The sequence below is a fragment of the Girardinichthys multiradiatus genome, chromosome 21 (assembly GCF_021462225.1).
Source record: "Girardinichthys multiradiatus isolate DD_20200921_A chromosome 21, DD_fGirMul_XY1, whole genome shotgun sequence".
NCBI classification, from domain to species: Eukaryota; Metazoa; Chordata; class Actinopteri; order Cyprinodontiformes; family Goodeidae; genus Girardinichthys; species Girardinichthys multiradiatus.
In genome coordinates, this window is record NC_061813.1 from 33,246,119 (window position 1) to 33,263,765 (window position 17,647).

A 17,647-nucleotide genomic window follows, 5' to 3' on the forward strand; every position below is an offset into this window, starting at 1 on the left:
ACCACCACCAGCCTGAACCATTGATGCAAGGCAGGATGGATCCATGCTTTCATGTTGCTGATGGCAAATTCTGACCCTACCATCTGAATGTCGCAGCAGAAATCGAGATTCATCAGACCAGACAAAGTTTTTCCAATCTTCTAATTTTGGTGAGCCTGTGCGAATTGTACCCTCAGTTTCCTCTTCTTAGCTGAAAGGAGTGGCACCCGGTGTGGTTTTCTGCTACTGTAGCCCATCCGCCTCAAGGTTCGACGTGTTGTGCATTCAGAGATGCTCTTCTGCATGCTTTGGTTGTAACGAGTGGTTATTTGAGTTACTGTTGCCTTTCTATCAGCTCGAACCATTCTGGCCATTCTCCTCTGACCTCTGGCATCAACAAGGCATTTGCGCCCACAGAACTGCAGCTCACTGGATATTTTCTTGTTTTTGGACCATTCTCTGTAAACCCTAGAGATGGTAGTGCGTGAAAATTCCAGTAGATCGGCAGTTTCTGAAATACTCAGACCAGTCCGTCTGGCACCAACAACCATGCCACATTCAAAGTCACTTAAATCACCTTTCTTCTCCATTCTGATGCTCGGTTTGAACTGCAGCAGATTGTCTTGAGCATATCTACATGCCTAAATGCATTGAGTTGCTGCCATGTGATTGGCGGATTACAAATTTGCGTTAACAAGCAGTTGGACAGGTGTACCTGATAAAGTGGCCGGTTAGTGTATGAGTCTATAGAACATTGAGTTTCAAATAGTGAACAGCATAATAGAACAAGTTCTCCAAGCATTCAGAACGTTGAGGTGAGCGATTCTTCATGAATTCAAACAGAGAACCAGTGAAGTGTAGCTCCAGATTAAAAAATAGTGTTGTCGGGTCATTGCTGTGACATATGTGTTACAGCATGGCCTCTGGAATCAAGACAACATTGTCTGACAACATGAGGTAGGCTAAAAGCCATAAAAAGCAACACATCATGTCCCGATCTAAAGAAGTTCAAGAACAGATGGGAAAAAAACATAATTGACGTTGACCAGTCTGGAAAAGGTTACCACTAAGGCTTTGGGACTTTAGGAAACTCATGTGATAGCCATTTAGTTGTCCCAACAACTAGGTAAAAATTTAGAGGAGACAGAGCCTTTTCTGTTATGGCTCCCAAACTTTGGAACGCTCTGTCTTTAAACATCAGACAGACATCTTCACTTCCTATTTTAAGTCTCTTTTAAAAAGACATCTTTTCTCAAAAGCATTTGACCTTTTGTGAGTTGACTTTTCTAATGTCTGTTGGATGTCTTGTTTTATCTTTTATTCATTTATTTTAGTATGCACAGCAATTTGGCAAAGTTGCTGTTTTTTAATGTGCTTTATAAATAAATTGGAATTGGATTTGGATTATCCACAAATGGAGAAAACAGTGGTGAACTTTTACAGGAGTAGCCAGCTAATTAAGATCACTCCAAGACCTCATTAACGAGTCATCCAGGAGGTCACATTAGAACCCAGAACAACATCTAAAAGCTCTGCAGTTCTCCAAAACACAAAGGCCTCTCTCATATTTGCCAGAAAACATCTTAATGACCAAAGTGGAACCTTTTGAAAGGTTTGTGTCCTATTGCACCTGGTGTAAACTAACAGTGTTTAAGAAAAAGGACATCATATCTCCTGTGCAGTGACGAGAACTCAGAGGAGATAGGTGAGGTAACATTTTTATGGTCAAAATAGCTGAATTTCCAGAATTGCTGATTTAAAAACATGGTTAAAGGGAGAACCTGGAGATTTTAATGGATTTCCACGGACTTCATATACCATTAACGATTATACACAATTTTCAGTTTCAATAAAAAAAGGAGAGATCGGCCAAAATGAATAAATAATTTTAAATAATCTAATTTGACTCTATACAAAACTCTTTTCTTTTGATTTTCTTCCTATCGCATTGTTGAAATGTATGGAATTGATTAAAGCTTTTAAAATAATTAAATGTTTCAATTAAGGTAAAACTTGAAACTCAAGGCTCTATGAACCCCATCTTATGTCACTGCTACTGTAAAACATGTTTGTGGTAGTGAGATGGCCTAGGGCTGCTACTGGCAGCTACTGCTCAGCCTAAACCAACTACTTAACATAATTTTCTTTGCAAAGCAAACACACTCCTTCAATCAATCTTACTTGTCCTGGGGGTAACATGCTACCCAATCAAAAACATGAGGCATGAGTGAACACAGCACACGTACACGAAAGAAAAAAAAAAAATACACCCTGCTTTGCCATTATTGCAAAATGCCTGACATCAATACCAATTGTGTTTCCTGTTCTCAACGGGCATTAACCTCTGTACACAGACAAGATGAGCAAAGAAAGCATTGCCATCTTACCATGGAGACGCACAAGTACTCATGTGTTACAAAGCAGAAACAACCCCTATCATATTTACTCCCAGGATTTGTAAAAACAACAACAAAGTCAGAACCGAGTCAGTTTCTAAGAGCACCAATTAGCAAAGATAAACATTGGGTTTTAAATGTTAAAAAACAAAAGCTGACCAGAAATATGCAACTTACCCTGAAACCAAACCAGTTATATCTTCTTCAGATCTAAATCAGTCAGTAAAGTATTGTTTGTTGACAGACGGAGCTTCAAGCACTGCTCTTTCTTAGGACTTTGTCGATAAAACAGGCAAATTAAATTAAAATCCTTGAATCCCTTCTTATTACGTCACACCACCTGTGTTTCAATACTTGGTTTGCAGAGCATGCAAACCGTATGTAAATGTTCCTTGTGATTTGTGAGTCTCAGGAGACGGTATTCAGACAGAGATGTAGCTTTCAGTGCTGTGGTTACAAGGTGTGGCTGCAAATTACTCCTCTGTTGTACAGTTGGTAAGTGTTGAGGTTAATCGCGCCAATAGTTAGTTATGTGATGCCTTTACCTCTGTGGTTTAATAGCGGTTTTGCCAATTCAGTCCAATGAAGCTTAAATGAAAGGTTACAAGGTTTGCCCAAAGGTGGAGCTTCTGTTTCTGAAAACCTAGACTAAAGATCCATTGTGCCTCTTGGTAGTTTTAGTAAATGCTGTTGGCACAGATCTCACAATAGTAATTATATGCAAAAATGGTTGCAAAAGGGGAACAATCAATGAAGCAAGCTCATGAAATCCATTAAAGTAATGACTTTAGCAGTTTTTTGCCTGCAGATAAATGTAGTGCAGAGTTAACACTATCTTTTTTTCTGCTTTCTCTACAACTTTGTTGTTCTTGTTCCTGTATATATTCAAACAATGTTTTAACCATCTCATGATCATGTTAACAACGCTTTAACCTTAGATGCCCATACAGTTTTAATAGAACTAAGATGAACATTAGCATTTTGGCTAACTCTTAAACATGAGGCCTATATTCAACATGATCACATATTCATTCATGTTTGTTATCCCTCTTTAAATACACACTTAATGCTTCATCATCAGTGAAGTGAAATTATTTTTGTTGTTCTTTTCAAAGCTGGACCTGGTGCACTTTTCTCCAGACACATTACACACATTTCTATATATAATAAAACACTACTTTGGTAAACTGGCCTTCTGTGAAAAACCTAAGAACATATCCCGCCCAAATAATAATTTCACTAAGTTGATTATATGTTTTGCATATTTGTCTGCAAGTTAAGCAGCGTAGGCCTCTTTTTCACCAAGCCAGAACACTGCAAGAAACGGTCCACCAATGATCTTTGCTCAGCACATAACCCCGCCCCTTTTCGGCAGGATAAACTGAAAGTTCTACCCCCAGACCAGGACCTTCTATCAAGGAATGTGTGGACCCGGTAATTGCAGAGGGCTCTGCAATGTAAACGGGGCTATATTACAAAAAAATATGATCACAAAGAATTTTACTTCTTTATTGTGTAGCTGGAGGAAACAAACCCAAAGCTGCCAACTGCAAACTTGAGTGATATGACTCGGGAACAAAATCTATATCAGCCTACTATAAAAAAGAAAAACTGACATGAAAGTGTAATGACAGAAAATGGTAACTTTTAAATATGATCATTTCTGTTCAATGGCTGCATGTACTTTGAGGGCATTGAGCCATGATCAGATATGAATGATGGAGGCTGTCATTTTTCCCTGCACATTGTGTTTGACAGTGTTATCTCTTTGATCATTATGAACTGAACTGCCCACTGGGATCTGCTGCAGGCTAATGTAGTGGAAAAAAATGAGGCTGGTGGGGCGCTTATGGGGCCGTTTTCATGTACCTCGGGTGCCATCCAGAAAGGAGTTCCAACAGAGGTGTTCCTCCTCAGACGGGCATTTGTCAGCTGTGCTGACACACCTGCAGGGATGAAGATACAGGCGTCAGTCATCTTAGCATCGAGCCTCACTGGAGGTAATGCATTGCATCTGTCTATTTATGTGTTTCAGAGCTGCAGCTTAAAGTGATGATTTGTCAAACTTTTTACAGAAAAACAGGGGTATGCTGTTCAAGTGTTACAAGACCAAACAGTACAAGGAAGTTTTTAGATCTTTCTTATACTGTTCTGATAGGTATGTCACTATGCTGACAAGGAGAAAATACACATATATGGTACATGCAGACAGAAACATTAAAATGATAGATCACTTTGAATTACAAATCCTCATGGAACTGCAGCTGAATGTCTTGGACATCTCAAGAACAACATTTGAATATAATTCAAATATAGATAGGCCTTGGTGGCTGGAGACATTCAACTGTCGCAGGACAAGATATTTTGTTACAGAGTGATTTGTTAGCTTATATTAGAAGACGGTATAAGGATCTGAGATAAAACAGATAGGTAGAGTTGGCTCATGTGTCCTTATTTCTGCAATAAACAGCCCAGCACAGAATATGTTGACCCACAGATGTGACTTCGGTCCAGTCCAGACGAATCAGTGTTACACCATGTTGGGATGTGTCCCACGGCTGGCTCCAGCTGAAGAGGGAGCTGAACCCAGAACAAAGGCATGGCCTCCAGAAAAAAATCAGCCGCTGACACACTGAAGGTAATGTAGGTTGCTGCAGAAAACAGCCTAAATCTCATGAGTCATATTTTCATTGTCCTTTTTTGTTTGAAATTAAAAAAGCAAAAAAGACAAACAGTTGGTAAGGGTGGTCTTGCCCTCTTTGCTAAAGAGTTAAGTGTACTGCCTTTGTGTGCCTTAAACCTAAATCAGGATTGGGAGGGTATTAATCCACAGTTGGTGTAAATAAAATATACACAATCATGAAATAAATATAATGTGTGGAAAACGTTTTGGAAGTCTTTGTCAAACTTAGATGTTTCAGATCAAACTAATTTCAACATCTCACAAAAATAACCTGAGTATACAAAATTTAGTTTTCCTTTGACGATTTCATCTATTAATGGAAAAAGCTATCCAAAACAATTGAAAATATATGAAAATATTAGTGCTCCCTTGTTAAATCACCAATAAACTGTGGTTAACTTCAGTTTCATCAGTATTACTGAGACCTAATTACTGCCTGACCGGTAAAATCAAGACATCACTTAAATAGAACCTGTCTGACAACGTGAAGTAGGCTAAAAGATCTCCTTAGGGAAAGCAGGGCTGATCGTTCAGATGTTTTAATGTGTGATTAAGATTAAAACTGAAATAAATCACAGAAAACACCTTCATGTCTAATCCAGAAACAATAATCACTAATAAAACTACCTCCTCAGCAGATATGTATTGTAAAACCCAACTCTGGGCACCTTCTGAATCACTATGGCAACATAGGATGGAAAGAAAATACTAGAGCAAAACGTCTCTGTGAGAAACATCAAAGAGGATTATAATCATGTGCAGAAGGGGATGTAAGCACAAAGCTGACACACACAGAGGCAGTGGCAGTTGTGTTGTTAAAACCCCCCAAAATCAGTAAACATTAGAATCACCCAACATTAGTCAAGACAAACCCTCATCTGAACATCTTTACTAATTCCACAATCATTCACATACATCCTGTTGGACATAAATGTGAGATAAATGAATAAGCAAGAGTACAGATAAGAAAATGACCCATATTGAAGCTCCTGCAGCCCTCTCTTTTTTTGCTACATTAGCCAGGAGTGGAGCCCGATGGACCCCACTTAATAATCATCACAGAGATAATGCTGACAATTAAAATATTCATGAGAGAGCAATGAACGAAGGTCTATCATCATTCTTCCACTGCTCATTTTGGTCCATCTCTTTGCTACTTTGTATTTTGTATCTCCGTTGGTGATGAGTCACAGCAGGAGCTTTATCTCCTCAGCTGCTTAGTGTAGCATCCACCCCTCCACATGAAAAAACCCTACATTAATCCCAGCACGACGCAGCGCAGAGTAGTTGGCTTTGAATCACATTTTTCATCACTGTGCAAGCTGTGACACCCATCCGTCTTATTTTTCAAACTGCTCCATCTTTAATTGTCTGATGACGTCAAAGACTGGACGAACAGGGGAAAGCAGATATTTGTATGCACTATATGAAAATACATTAAATCAGACTAAATGTTTGCTGTGTCCAGGTGGACGTACTTTTTAGAGAACCCTTAACGTTCTTCAGATTTAGAAGTTTATATAAACATCATGTCTTTAAATAGTATGGGACAGTGTAGATGATAGATTTGTGTCTCTGGTTAATTCACAACATTTTAGTAATTGGAAGCACACCTGTAAACGTATTTTAAGTCAACTCCTCAAACATGCTGCTTCCTTCTGTGACATCATTAAAAATTAGCCAAGACATCAGGAGGAGAATGGTGGACCTCTACAAGTCTGGTTTATCCTTTGGTCTTGGGTGCAATTTCTAGATACCCTAACAATTATATGCATGTAAAAACACCATGGGAATGTTCAGCTATCAAGAGATTAAGGTGTTTTGATGTGAAATGTGGGAATCAGCCCCATAACAAAAGTAAAAGACCATGTGAAAATGCGACTGAAGCTAATTAGAGAGTGTCATCATCCACAAAGAAGCGAGTCGTGTACCAAAAAGACTTAACAGGTCACTCTGTGAGTGTTCCAGAAGCAACATAAAAAGCCAGATTACAGTTTGCAAATGGACTCAGAGACAAAGACCATCATTTTTAGAGATGTGTCCCATGGTTGGAAGATACTTAAATAGAAGTGCTTGCCCATATGTCCATCGTTACATTTGGAGGAAAAAGAGAGAAGCTTGCTAGTCGGAGAACACCATCTCAACAGTGAAGTACGGTAGTGGCACTATTATGTTGTGGGGGTGTTTTGCTGCAAGAGGGACTGATGCACCCCACAAAATAAATGGCATCATGACAGAAGGAGGCTATTTGAAATATAAAGCAATATATCCAGATGTCAGCCTGGAAGATAAAGCTTTGGGTCAAACTGGTCTTCCAAATGGACAATGACCTTAAGCATACCACTGAATTAGTTACAAACTGGCTTAAGGACAACACATCACAAAGTACTGATCTCAATCCCATAGAAAATGTGTGTATAGTGTGTACAGGTGTGTGCCTAAAAACCTGACCCAGCTACAGAGTTCTAAAGTGAGCAATGGGACACATTTCCAGTAAATTACTGTGAGAATCATGTGCAAAAATACCAAGAAATATTTGTTGTACAGTTTAAAAGACAATTCTGACAAATACTAAAGAAATCAAAGAAACCTCTGAATTTGTAGTAAATATCTCTCTCATTATTAAAGAATTTCGCAAATAAAAGTAATTTTGGTAATCCTGACCTCAAACAGGAAACATTTAGTCAATGTTAGACGATGGAAAAATTTTGTCTTATGCATATTATATAAATGTTTGGTTTAACTGGAATATTTTACCCATTATCAAACTGGCAGCCCCACTCCAAGCTATATTTTGAAGAGGGGATTTAGATCAGTTTTCTGCCACCTTTGTTTCAACACTAACACATGACCTTTAATATTATAAAAGGGGGAGAAGTCCAGGTTTTAGCTTTAAAATGCAAGTAATGAAGTTACACAAACTTTGGGAACACTTTTAAAATATCCCAAATAACTCTAACCTCTTAGCTCTTCTGCTACATTTTTTGGTGTTTATGCTAAGAGATAGATGTGTCTTTGCAATCTTTCTAATGTAAAGCAATGCACCTTACACATAAAAGGTGGTAGCAGAGCATCTTTTCTTCATACATTATGTGTTGCATGAGAGCAAAGCTAGAATGTGCTGCAGCAAACTTGGCCCAGGAAGTCTTTTATTTAAATGACATCCTGCAGTTTTTATGTGAAAAAAAAAAATGCATATCTCATCTCAGCTTTCAAATGCTTCTAGGTAAAGTCATTTTCATCATTTGGGCTTTCCTTTGAGTCACTGACATTTTTTTTGCATTTTACCCTCACTTAGTAAACTTTGCATAATGTTTTTCCTTTCAAATATGCTTACCGGTCACTTTATTAGGTGTGCCTGCTGTGCGCCGGATGTGACAAATGGCAATTTTGACAAATCTACACCAACTGTGTGACTTATCATGTCAATATGGAGCAAAATCTCTAGAGAGTGTTTTGGAGGCAAAAGGGGTCCAACCAGGTACTACCAGTCTGTACCCAATAAAGCAGTCAGTGAGTGTATAAATAAACTGAATTTAATTAATTTAAAGGGGGGCAGGGCCTTTCAGTCTGTAACTCCCCTGAAAGTTTGCTTTGGGTGTTTTTAAAAACCAACTGAAAACTGTTTTGTTTTACCAAGCTTTATGTAATGATTTAATTCTCCTTCATGTCATGCAGTACTTTGTGAGTTTGTTGTTATACTAAATGAAGTTGAACTGAACTGAATTGAGCTGTTGAACTAGTGGGTGTTTATGGAATGTCTAGGCTCAAAACCACATTTGCTTAAAAAATACATTGTGTCACTTCGTCAGTCCTAGAGGGTAAAAAGCAAAAACAGACATATTTGTGCTTCTGTGTGAAATCAGAGAGTCCCGACAAAGAGCCTGGAACCAACTTGTTTGGAAAATAAGATTTGTAACCAAGTTTTGTACTCTATTTATCTGAAAATGCATGCTCTTCTTTAATAAAAGACCAACAATTTACCATTAGCTACTCTAGACGTTATATAGCTTAAAACCTTTGCAATAAACAGTGAAACCAAAAAGCTGCAATGGACCTGCTGCACATTAGCGATTCCATTAAAGCCCCCTCTACTCCCCTCCTTTTTACATAAGAGCTGCACACTCAGAGCTTCCAGGAAAGGCTTTTAAGAGAAGCCCCACAATTAGCAGACAAAATGAAAACCTACAGACAAGTTGAGTGGGGAGGTGGGTAGGATTTTATTTGTAATAAAAACAGGCAGCTGTTTTTATTTTCCCTTTACAGCGCCTGAAGAAAACTAGGAATGAGTCATCTCCTGTAAATAGTCAGAATCACTTTGCTTATCATGAGCCCTTCAGTTTGGTTGCCTCATTTGGTTAAGAAAGCTGAAAAAGCAAATGAGCAAAAGTAGAGAAATAGTAGCAGCGGTGCCCTTTGCTGTCTGGAGAACAATAGCAAAGATAGGGTGTAATGAAAAGTGTAATCATCAGCCGCGTTGTTGAGCCGGTGTAATTTTGTTTCGCCCCCTCTCAAGGAAACTAATTGGCAGCACAGTTTATTTGGCAGGCAGCTCTCGGTAATGGATTTGACCCTCTTCTGTTAAATAGAGCCAGAACAAGATTTGGGCGGATTAGTGCCAAAAAAAACCCATAACATTAAAAGATCCCTTTGCATACCAAAGTCCACGAGTTTGATCCCTCCGTGTGTTGTCAGCAGGATGTTGTTGCCTTTGACGTCCCTGTGGATGGTTTTGTTGATGTGCAGGTGCTGGAGGCCCTGTGAATAGAAGGGGTTAACTTTTTTGTTTTCTTTCTGTCAAGCACCTGCCAGTATAATTACCCCATTTAGACTGTTTCACCACCTTCCTCTCCCTTCGTGCATGCTAAAACCATCACCCTTACCTTCAGAGCTTCATGCAAAATATTAGCAATAATGGCTTCTTCCATCCTCTCTCCTCTTTTCAGCATGCCTTTGGCCAGATCTGTCACAGAGCCGCCATTGCAGAGCTGAAAGGGATACAAAATAAATCCACAAAGTCAAGAGGAGAAAGGGGAAAAACTCAACATGAGTCAGCACGAACAACGCAGCTTTTACAATATTTTGAATTTATATGGAGAATTTTCACAAAGAGAACCAGTGAGGGATGAAATCAGAAGATTTCACAGAAAAAAAAGTAATTCTGTCAGCCTGTATAGGCTTATCCTCCAGTGACAGCTTAGTGGGCGAGAATGTGTACGGTTTAATCTGAACTTTAATGACTAAGGAGTGTAAACATGCAAATTATCCCCAAATACAGCTAAAATTTATATTAGAAATTAAAACCTGTAGGTTCAGCTCAATAAATTTGTATATTATTTACAATTCCATCAAAAACAGAAACTCATATCTTGTATTGTTTCATTTCACAGAGTGAGGCAGATTGTTAACTGTTTAGTTTTGATAATTATGGCTTAGAGCGAATGCAAACTCAAAATGGTGTTCTCAGAAAATTAGAATATTAGATAATGCCAAGAAAAACACAGAAACGTTGTGTGATGGGTATTTCATAGCCAACATAATCATTGGGAAGGTAGGCATGACACTGTCTACAAGGAATGTAAGATACAAAAGGTGATTGCTAAAGAAGTTGACTGTTCACAGAGTGCTTTAACCAAGCATATTTATGGAAAGTTAAATGGAAGAAAAAAGTTGATGTCTGTGTGCCAAGAAGAAGCCCAACAGATTTACTTTCACAAGTGGAGCATTACGGCTAACGCTATGCTCCACCTGATATATATATATATACAGTACAGAACAAATGCTTGGACACACTTTCTCATTCAAAGAGTTGTCTTTATTTTCATGACTATGAATATTGTAGCTTCACACGGAAGGCATCAAAACTATGAATTAACACATGTGGAATTATATACTGAACAAAAAAGTGTGAAACAACTGAAAATATGTCTTATATTCTAGGTTCTTCTAGGTAGACTTCTAGGTTCTTCTCCGCACACTCTTGGCATTCTGTTGATGAGCTTCAAGAGGTAGTCACCTGAAATGGTTTTCCAACAGTCTTGAAGGAGTTCCCAGAGATGCTTAGCACTTGTTGGCCCTTTTGCCTTCACTCTGTGGTCCAGCTCACCCCAAACCATCTCGATTGGGTTCAGGTCCGGTGACTGTGGAGGCCAGGTCATCTGGCGCAGCACCCCATCACTCTCCTTCTTGGTCAGATAGCCCTTACACAGCCTGGAGGTGTGTCTGGGGTCTTTGTCCTTTTGAAAAATAAATGATGGTCCAACTAAACGCAAACCGGATGGAATAGTATGCCACTGCAAGATGCTGTGGTAGCCATGCTGGTTCAGTATGCCTTCAATTTTGAATAAATCCCCAACAATGTCACCAGCAAAGCAACCCCACACCATCACACCTCCTCCTCCATGCTTCACAGTGGGAACCAGGCATGTAGAGTCCATCCGTTCACCTCTTCTGCGCCGCACAAAGACACGGTGGTTGTAACCAAAGATCTCAAACTTGGACTCATCAGACCAAAGCACAGATTTCCACTGGTCTAATGTCCATTCCTTGTGTTCTTTAGCCCAAACAAGTCTCTTCTGCTTGTTGCCTGTCCTCAGCAGTGGTTTCCTAGCAGCTATTTTACCATGAAGGCCTGATTCACACAGTCTCCTCTTAACAGTTGTTCTAGAGATGTGTCTGCTGTTAGAACTCTGTGTGGCATTGACCTGTTCTCTAATCTGAGCTGCTGTTAACCTGCGATTTCTGAGGCTGGTGACTCAGATAAACTTATTGTCCGCAGCAGAGGTGACGCTTGGTCTTCCTTTCCTGGGGCGGTCCTCATGTGAGCCAATTTCTTTGTAGCGCTTGATGGTTTTTGCGACTGCACTTGGGGACACTTTCAAAGTTTTCCCAATTGTTCAGACTGACTGACCTTCATTTCTTAAAGTAATGATGGCCACTCGTTTTTCTTTACTTAGCTGCTTTTTTCTTGCCATAATACAAATTCTAACAGTTTATTCAGTAGGACTATCAGCTGTGTACTGTATCCACCTCCTGCACAACACAACTGATGGTCCCAACCCCATTTATAAGGCTTGAAATCCCACTTATTATACCTGACAGGGCACACCTGTGAAGTGAAAACCATTTCAGGTGACTACCTCTTGAAGCTCATCAACAGAATGCCAAGAGTGTGTGGAGCAGTAATCAAAGCAAAATGTGGTTACTTTGAAGAACCAAGAATATAAGACATTTTTTCAGTTGTTTCACACTTTTTTGTTCAGTATATACTTCCACATGTGTTAATTCATAGTTTTGATGCCTTCAGTGTGAAGCTACAATATTCATAGTCATGAAAATAAAGACAACTCTTTGAATGAGAAGGTGTGTCCAAACTTTTTGTCTGTACTGTATATAAAGCAGTTTAAGAGAAACTGCTTTGAGATCATTTGCAATTGCAATAGACACAGAGACGGAAAGGAAAAGGAAAAAAAAAAGAAGCAAGAAAGAGAGAGAGGTGGGGCAAAAAGGAAAAAAGGAGAGAAGGAGAAAAGAAGGATGAAGAGAATACAAGAGGAACACCCAGATAACTGCTTCTACACCTGCAGAAATGCATATATAACAACAGCAATGTTACCGAAAAGTGCACAGTACTAATGAATACAAGGTGTATTTAGTGGTAACTGTGGCTCAACATAGAACATCTGTGTATCTCTTAACACCTGAATCCAAACACCTGAGGGAGGAAGTGTGAGCGCGCTTGTGTATACAAGGTTTCTCCCTAAATGCAATAGCAAATGTGAGGTGCCTCCTAGCACCCGAAACAGAGACAGACATCTAAAGGCCAAACAGAGCACGGGAACCCCGGGAGGACCACCACCGGGACTAAGCAGAGCCCCAGCAGCCACAGTGCAGATGCCCAGGGAGCTGCAGTGAAGAGCCCACAGGCCCCGCCGGCAGCCGTCTATGTCGGAGCAGATCCAGCCATGGATCCAGAAACCCAAGGCCCCAGGACACATCAACCCCCAAGCTGAAGCTAAGCTAATCCTGGAGAGAGAGCAGCTCAAGACCCAGCCTGACACAAAAACAGGAGCACACAGTCATGATCACACATTCCCACCATCAGGTGTACACATAAAAATACTCAAAGCCACACACCCTGTGTAAAGACAGACAACAATGGACGTCGTACACTCACTCACACTATCCATATATACCCCATGCTCCCAGGTCCAGGTTCCGATACACTAGAGGGGCAACCAGCTCCCGGACCCAGGAGGTGGTCCCTTTCATTCTGAGGTGGAGACAGCCAGACCGCCCCAGCACCAGCCCAGACTAGTGCCGGAACTGTCCGAACCTGAACGACCCCAGCCTCCAACAATCCCCATCCCCATCCAGAGAGGGGGCCACAAACAGAAGAGGGGTCTACCTGGTCCAAACAAGCTCACCAACCAGAGCCCCCCACCCCCCAAGAAGTCCAACATGAATTTCCCCACAACCAGGACACAGATATTGAACACATGCTCCTGAACCCAAATGCCATAAATCCCCTCCCCACAGGGGCACACCACCAATGATGAGCTCCACCCCCGCCGATGAAGATACATCCAAACAGCGCAAGCTCCACACACAGCCCCCGCTCTAAGCACCCCTCCACCACACAGTGCGGTGCGATGGCAAGGCAAGGGGCCTGCACAACGCCACTCCAGTCTCCGCCCACAAGCGCAACAGAGCAGACACCACCAAGCAACGTACTCACAACAGACCCCCTGACCTCACACTAGGACTGACACACTAACCCTGCAAGCAGTCCCCGGCTGGCAGCACACATCCGGGGCCAACAGCCCCCATCATGCCGCAACCACACAAAGACACCACATTTTCGCCACTGCAACGACAGCCCAGGGAATAACACCAACCAGTTCAGCTTCACCGTCACCGCTCAGCCGATCCAAATACCGGCGACCACACATCCAGAAAGAGGACACAACCCCCCACCCCACGCGCTGCAACCCCTCTATGCCACCCTCCAGGCCACCGCCTCAACCCCCCCCCAAACTGAAACATGACACCAAGCGGAGCAACACGCACCCAAGCCCGCTCAACCACCCGGCCAACTTCAGCAGCACCGGCCTGCCCGTCCAAAGACCGAGCATGAGCACAGCTAAACCAAAGGGTACGAGCTGGACAACATGTGACGGTAAGCTAATGGTAACTAACGCTAGCTTGCTATAGTGGTCATATACACAATAAGTCCGGCGTACAACGGTTTAATGTTTGAAGATATTTATTATTATAATATGTATGGTGCATGTGTTTCAAATCACTGTCCAGTAGAAAATGTATCGCTGTTGATCATCAGTCTGGCCGTTTAGCCAAGCCTCCCAGTGGTGGGACGTTATTGTTCCTGGTTTTACAAACATTGGTTACAAACAGTGGTTGCAGAACTTCAGAAGGTCTGAACAAATGTTAAGCTTCCAGCGCCACAAACTGCATCCAGCTCCTGAGTGATAACATATGACTTTTAGTTAATGTGTGCTACCTGCTCAGAATGCCAGAGTCTTGGGCAACATTTTGAAGAGTGGAGAGCCACAGAATCCAAGCTGTTGGAGGTCTAGTGAGGAGATTTGAGGAGCCCTCTCGAATAAAGCACTGTATCCTACCCTCTGCGGACAAGCTTTATGGAGATGCGGGTTTTCACTTTCCAGCAGGATTTGGTACCTGCCAAAACTACCAATACCTGTAATTCATGGAGATTTCTCTGTAAAAATCCTTTTGTATTGGTCTTTTATAGCATAACAATTTTCTGAGACATTGAATTAGGGCTTTTCATTAACCCTATTTCATAATTATAGAAAATTAACAGATATAAATGACTAAAATACACCTCTTACTATGTAATAATCTATGGATCTCCATTTTGAACTGAATTATTTATTTTTTGATGACATTCTAATTTACTGAGGTGCACCCATATCAACAGCTCTACTATAGCAGAATGGTCCAGACAACAGACAGGCACCAAGTGTTTTCCTTTGTGTGTTTGTAGGTCTTTTCTTCTTCTTTACTGCAGCAGTGTTTGGACTCTGCTGTCAATAAATATCTCTCTCTCTTGGAAAATTATAGAAAATTACCCTGTAGGTTGCCTTGGAAACAATAATAACCCCTAATTTGGGCTTGTCTTCAGGAGATGCCAAAGGTATAAGAGAAATAAAAACATCAGGGATGTCAGTCACTGTGCTAAAGGCTTAGATCGAGCAGAAAGTGTTAATTTTATGCAGAAATGCCTCTTGTGCACACAAATGTTCCCTAAGTGTAGTTTGAGAATCCTTCTGCATGGATAAATCAACCATTTCTTCTGTTAGTTTGGAAAATATTTCAATTTTAATTCTTATTTTTACCTGTAACTGGATGGAAAAAAAACATTTGAATGAACATTGCTTCCATAATGTTACTTTATGTAATAACCATTCAATCATTTTCTGCTGCAGTGCATTTCTGAGATTGGGGTAACAATTTTAAAGATTCCCAAACCGTCCTTTCATCAGTCACGTCTGTTGAAGGTAACCCAAATGCTGCACCTGTGGTCCTCTTCACTCAATATTAAGAGAACTCTAGGGTCTCTGCAACTTCCACTAATGTTTGAATGTGGATTTGCTGCAATCAGTTTGGAAACCCTCCTTCAATGTCAATGATTTTCCCTCCAGGTATCCCTGATAGCGTATCCGAATGGTCCTGCAGGTATCATGCATGAACAAGGATTTTTTCTTGACCTTTTCACTATCTATTGCCTTTGCACATTTGCAGTGCCAGTGAGAAGTTTACTTACACTTATCATGAGCATGAGCATCATATACATTTTTAGCTTTTAAGGACACAAAGTCTATTTTCAGAAATGAATTACAATTACAATTACACAATTCATGACTTCAATGGTTGTTTTTTAAACTAGAATTAACTCCACAAATGTGAATTTATAATGAAATTTCTCTTATCCACACATGATCAAAATAATGCAGACTCAAATATACACATGAGCACACATACAGTCCAGTCCGTACAATTTCTAGGGCCATTTGCTGTGCCATTTTAGAAGTTGAATGTAAACCTGCTTTATCCTGTTCCAAACCAGTTTGATGTGTATTTGGGACACAATGCAGCAGTTGATTGAGGGACAAATTGAAGAATTTAGAAGAAGTCCTCCAACTTTATTATGTTTGAAGGCCATACCTTGACTCATCCTAACTTTCTTTATCTCACTATAATCAAATTACTTACTTTTTTTTTCTTGTCTGACCACATATATTTCCCCAGAAGGCACTTGTTTGTACACATAGAAAGTAGCAGATTCAAGTAAGGCATGGAAATTTTGATTTAGGAGCAGGCGCTTCTTGGCAATAACAAAACTTGCCTCTCTCTGGACGGTGAAACTGGTGTTCCAGCAACTTCCAGTTTATGTTAGGCTTGATCTTTGATAGCTTCTGGTTTACTCTAACCAATCGTCTGCCCTCTGAGGGGTACAGGTTTGATCAGACAGTTCAAACTTTGGCACAATTGCGGCGCAGTGATCCCACATATACATAAAAACAGTTTCTTGAATGGATAAAACAGACTAACACTAAACTTCTGGAATAGCCCCAACCAAAACCCTTTGAAAAGGTGTAGATGGTGAATAAAGCTTGGGTCAAATTGGTCTTTAAAAGCTCTAAATCAATAAGAAATTCTTGCTTCTGAATAGTGCATGTACACTTCTCACCACCACTTTTTGTGAGTGGTTTCTGAACTTCCACCAGCAGTTCCAGCCTAACTATTGAAGATTAAACACCACCTCTAATGTGCTTTGTACACAAATAAGCTTCCTGTCAGCAAGAATCATGCTGACCCTGGTGAACCGATCACACACAATTTTATTATTGATCTTGTGAGTTATTGCTCAAGCTTTTTCCTGCTCCCTTCCCCATCAACACTAAATACATTTTAGAACATCTCTTTGACAGCCTGAGAGGCATATTTTATATTTATATTTCCTTCAGTCTTCCAGCAACTGGTAAAGGACAGCCTAGGTGCAGCATGGAGGGGTCTGCGCTCCTCCCCAGCTGAGAGTGCTACTCCTGTGGGTAGCCAAGCACATGCCGATTACTATGTGGAATCTTGGGACATTATTTTTTTGCAGTGGAGAGTGTGAATTGTTTGTTTGAGCCAGAGCAACAGCAGGAAAACTCACACATAGCAGCTGCAGTCCCGTACGCCTATGGTGCATTTAGAATGGGTGGCGGTCTACGGTCTTGTTCTAGGTACTTATTTTTAATAATACTTATTTACCTTGGCTGCTGAAATTGGCAATATGAACAAAAATCCCCCTCTGTTGAAAATTGAAATGCTACGTGGTTACGGAAGATAAAAATTACTCCCTGTGGCGATTGTACAAAGATTGTAAAGCACTCACCAAAAAATGTACTTAACGAATAGCTTCCACACTGTAGTGATAATACAACTCTAACATATTTCAATGCACATTCAAAATGACTGGGGAATGCACACAAAAGCTAAGCAAGCAGCTTTCAGTTCAATATTTATCCAACTGATCAAGAGAAAAGATGTTTTCCCTCCA

At 40.5% G+C, this 17,647-nt stretch overlaps 1 protein-coding gene across 5 annotated transcripts in view; it reads right to left on the reverse strand.

Annotated features, from left to right (window-relative positions):
* myo3a (myosin IIIA) overlaps positions 1–17,647 on the reverse strand; it is a 76,342-nt gene that overhangs the window by 46,837 nt on the left and 11,858 nt on the right. For all 5 annotated transcript variants that reach the window (XM_047348926.1, XM_047348922.1, XM_047348924.1 and 2 more), the window contains exons 4-6: positions 9,942–10,046; positions 9,717–9,816; positions 4,245–4,321 (exon numbers count right to left, since the gene is read on the reverse strand). In XM_047348926.1, coding sequence (XP_047204882.1) covers positions 4,245–4,321; positions 9,717–9,816; positions 9,942–10,046 — 282 coding nt within the window. The remainder of the gene's footprint in view (positions 1–4,244; positions 4,322–9,716; positions 9,817–9,941; positions 10,047–17,647) is intronic.